The sequence below is a fragment of the Schistosoma mansoni genome, chromosome W, assembly GCF_000237925.1.
Source record: "Schistosoma mansoni strain Puerto Rico chromosome W, complete genome".
Taxonomy (NCBI): Eukaryota; Metazoa; Platyhelminthes; class Trematoda; order Strigeidida; family Schistosomatidae; genus Schistosoma; species Schistosoma mansoni.
Genome location: NC_031502.1, coordinates 1,130,448 through 1,133,448, shown reverse-complemented (window position 1 = coordinate 1,133,448; position 3,001 = coordinate 1,130,448). Strand labels below are relative to the sequence as shown.

General features: G+C 42.5%; 1 protein-coding gene across 2 annotated transcripts; it reads left to right on the top strand.

Annotated features, from left to right (window-relative positions):
• Positions 1-344: 344 nt before the first annotated feature.
• Smp_064590.1 (putative splicing factor) lies at positions 345-2,316 on the top strand (the record flags this gene model as incomplete). Of its 2 annotated transcripts, XM_018799874.1 has the most annotated exons (5): positions 345-535; positions 805-869; positions 908-1,066; positions 1,105-1,651; positions 1,686-2,316. In XM_018799874.1, the coding sequence occupies exons 1-5, from the start codon at positions 482-484 to the stop codon at positions 2,250-2,252; spliced, it is 1,392 nt and encodes a 463-aa protein (XP_018653745.1). In that variant the 5' UTR covers positions 345-481. The 2 variants fall into 2 exon arrangements, with proteins under 2 accessions (XP_018653745.1, XP_018653744.1); XM_018799876.1 differs by having other exon boundaries at positions 345-869; positions 1,686-2,252.
• Between the last annotated feature and the right edge of the window lie 685 nt (positions 2,317-3,001).

Here is a 3,001-nt window from a genome sequence, read left to right as displayed (position 1 = left end):
AAACTAAAGTGCTACGAGATGAGGTTTCTCAATTGCAGCGACTCATCAATGAGATACAGCCAAAGTGAGAAAAATAGGAAATATTAGGTCAAAAATAGGGAAGTGTTTTGTAAAATAAGTATTGAATGAACAGATATGTTGACTAGGAGTATATAACCATAAGCTTTTTCAAGGTTTGGATCCACCAACTTAAAGTCCAGAAAATTGTCTTTATATGGCTCCGCCGACTGATATTTTTTAAGCACTGTAGATAATAAGACAACTCCTTCTTCTATTTCCCTCGCAGTAATTTGGAAGGTACTTTTTATATATTGAAACCCTGCTTTTGTTTATTCAAATAGGTCCCACTTGTCGTTCGTCAGGTCGCCGCGTTCTTTGTTAACGGAGAAGTCAATTCGGTCCCAACGTATCCTCCGTCCTTTGTTTTGGCTAGACCACGAGTTTTGGCTTATACCATTGATCGACACTCAACCTCAAAACAATGACTGACGACATAGACGTTGAGGCCATGCTTGAGGATCATTACGCTCGGGAGGTATGTTATGTTTTACTCGTCCTAAGTTTAGGGTCCCTTGACTGGCACAAGATAATGTTATCTAATTTTGACAGAAATTCTTTATGTTTTGTTAGGATACTCTGGGTCTACGATCCTCGTTGACGTCGTTGTGGACGTCTGGCCCTTTCCCACCCCAGCTGTAGTTATCAATAGATTATTTCGGTATGTTTTACGAAAGTATTTATTTTCTTGCCTGTCTTTTTTATTCCTTTCCACCTCCTGAATCTGCTAATATTGTCGCTCAATAGGGCTACTCGAAGTCCAATGGTCATCGAAGACGTGGTCGTTCACGTTCCAGGGATCGTAGCAGAAGGTAAGGTTCCTGGGTTATCGACAAGTTGCTTTTTGCAGACACAAGTCGCGCAGCAGGAGCAAGGAACGTCGACGGGATAAGAATCATGAATCCGACCGAGGACGACGTGAACGCCGCCATAGTTCGCGTGACCGGGATCGACATAGGTCTAGTAGAGATGACCACAGGCCGTCGCGGACCGAAAGACGTCAGAAATCGTATGTTCCTTTGTGTCCTAATTTATTTTAATTTGTAGTCCTGAACTTAGCCCAGAAGAGCGAGATGCACGAACTGTGTTCGTCTGGCAGCTTTCTGCGCGCATTCGACAGCGAGACTTGGAGGACTTCTTCACTTCGGTGGGTAAAATCAGAGATGTTCGTTTAATCATGGACAACAAAACCAAAAGGTCGAAAGGCATAGCCTATGTTGAGTTCCGTGAAGTAGAGTCGGCTCAGCTGGCCCTTGGACTTACCGGCACTCGCTTATTAGGCGTTCCAATTCAGATTCAACAAAGCCACGCTGAGAAGAATCGAGTAAGCGCCACTCCCTCGTTGCCTCGGCCGTCACAACAGAACAGGGGGCCGATGAAATTATACATAGGTTCTTTACATTACAACATCACAGAAGAAATGTTAAAAGGTATATTTGAGCCCTTTGGAAAGATAGAGGACATAAAATTAATCAAGGACCCTACTACTAACCGTTCGCAAGGCTATGGCTTCGTAACGTACGTCAACAGTGATGACGCTAAAAAGGCACTGGATCAATTAAACGGGTTTGAGTTGGCTGGCCGACCGATGAAAGTAAGTAATGAGTTCGTAACTTTTAAATTTTCAGGTGAATCATGTAACCGAACGCAGTGAGTATGCTTGTCTAAGCGCCCTGGACAACGATGAAGCTGACCGCTCAGGCGTTGATCTAGGCACCACTGGGAGATTAGCTTTAATGGCGAAACTCGCTGAAGGCACTGGCTTAGAAATTCCCAAGGCTGCCCTTGCTCAATTGCATATCGGGCAAAACAATCCGATACTAGGTTCAGCTGGAAGTGTTAGTTCATCATCCGCAATTGCTCCTCCCGTGTGCACGCAATGTTTCATGCTATCCAATATGTTTGACCCACATGTTGCTACTCATTCGGTTTTCGAAGAAATACGTGACGATGTTATTGAGGAATGTACTAAGGCCGGCGGATGTCTCCACATTTTTGTTGATCGCACCAGTGCCCAAGGAAATGTTTACGTCAAATGTCCTAGTATAGCAGTCGCAACTCAATGCGTAAACATGTTACACGGTCGGTATTTCTCCGGACGGTTGATTACTGCAGCATATGTTCCTTTAATAAATTATCACCAACTCTTCCCAGATTCCGTAACTGCAAAAACACTATTGCATCCTTCAAGTTAAAACTATTGTAAATAACCCAAATGTTTATTGACCACTGCATTTGTCAATATATTATCATTAATAATTTGTTTTCTTGATAGCTTTTGGGCATCAAACATTCCTTTCACTTGATTGGTTGTGTAGGATTCTGCCTCATAGTTTCCCACTGGCTTAACAGAACACTAGTTACGATGGCGTTAAAATACGAGGACCTCAAAGTAACTTCAAACAAACTACAGTTTCCACGGTTCTCACCTACAATCTCAATAGTAAGGGGAAATCCCTAGTGTGTAGCAAGCCTGAATTTATCGTGTCTCTTAGTTATATTAAGTAAAACTCGTCATGAATGTCGCCTGGCAGTAAATTAACTTTATCTAGGATTATGTTGAAATGGAATGTAAAGTCACCATTGATAAATAAGGATGACCAATGTTGCACATTGTCAGATTAATAATTCATGTTAAGCTAAGAGACGGCTATATGCAACAACAAATCTCAAGTAGTAAGTACTGTGTCGGTATTGTGACAAGTGCAGGCGGAACAACAGGTAGCGATTAAAGCTGCAGTCGTGGATCGTTTTTTAGTTCTGTTGGTGATACTTGCATTGTGCCTTGGTGTTTACACATAAGCAGGTTTGTTGGGTCAGCGTGGACATAAGGTCTTACTGCGGTAAATGTTAGTCTGACAAGCAATCTGGTTTGGTAAAACTCCTGAAGAGACTACGTTTGTTCACTGTTCTGCATTGTCTCTGCTTTTTCAAGAAGGAAGCT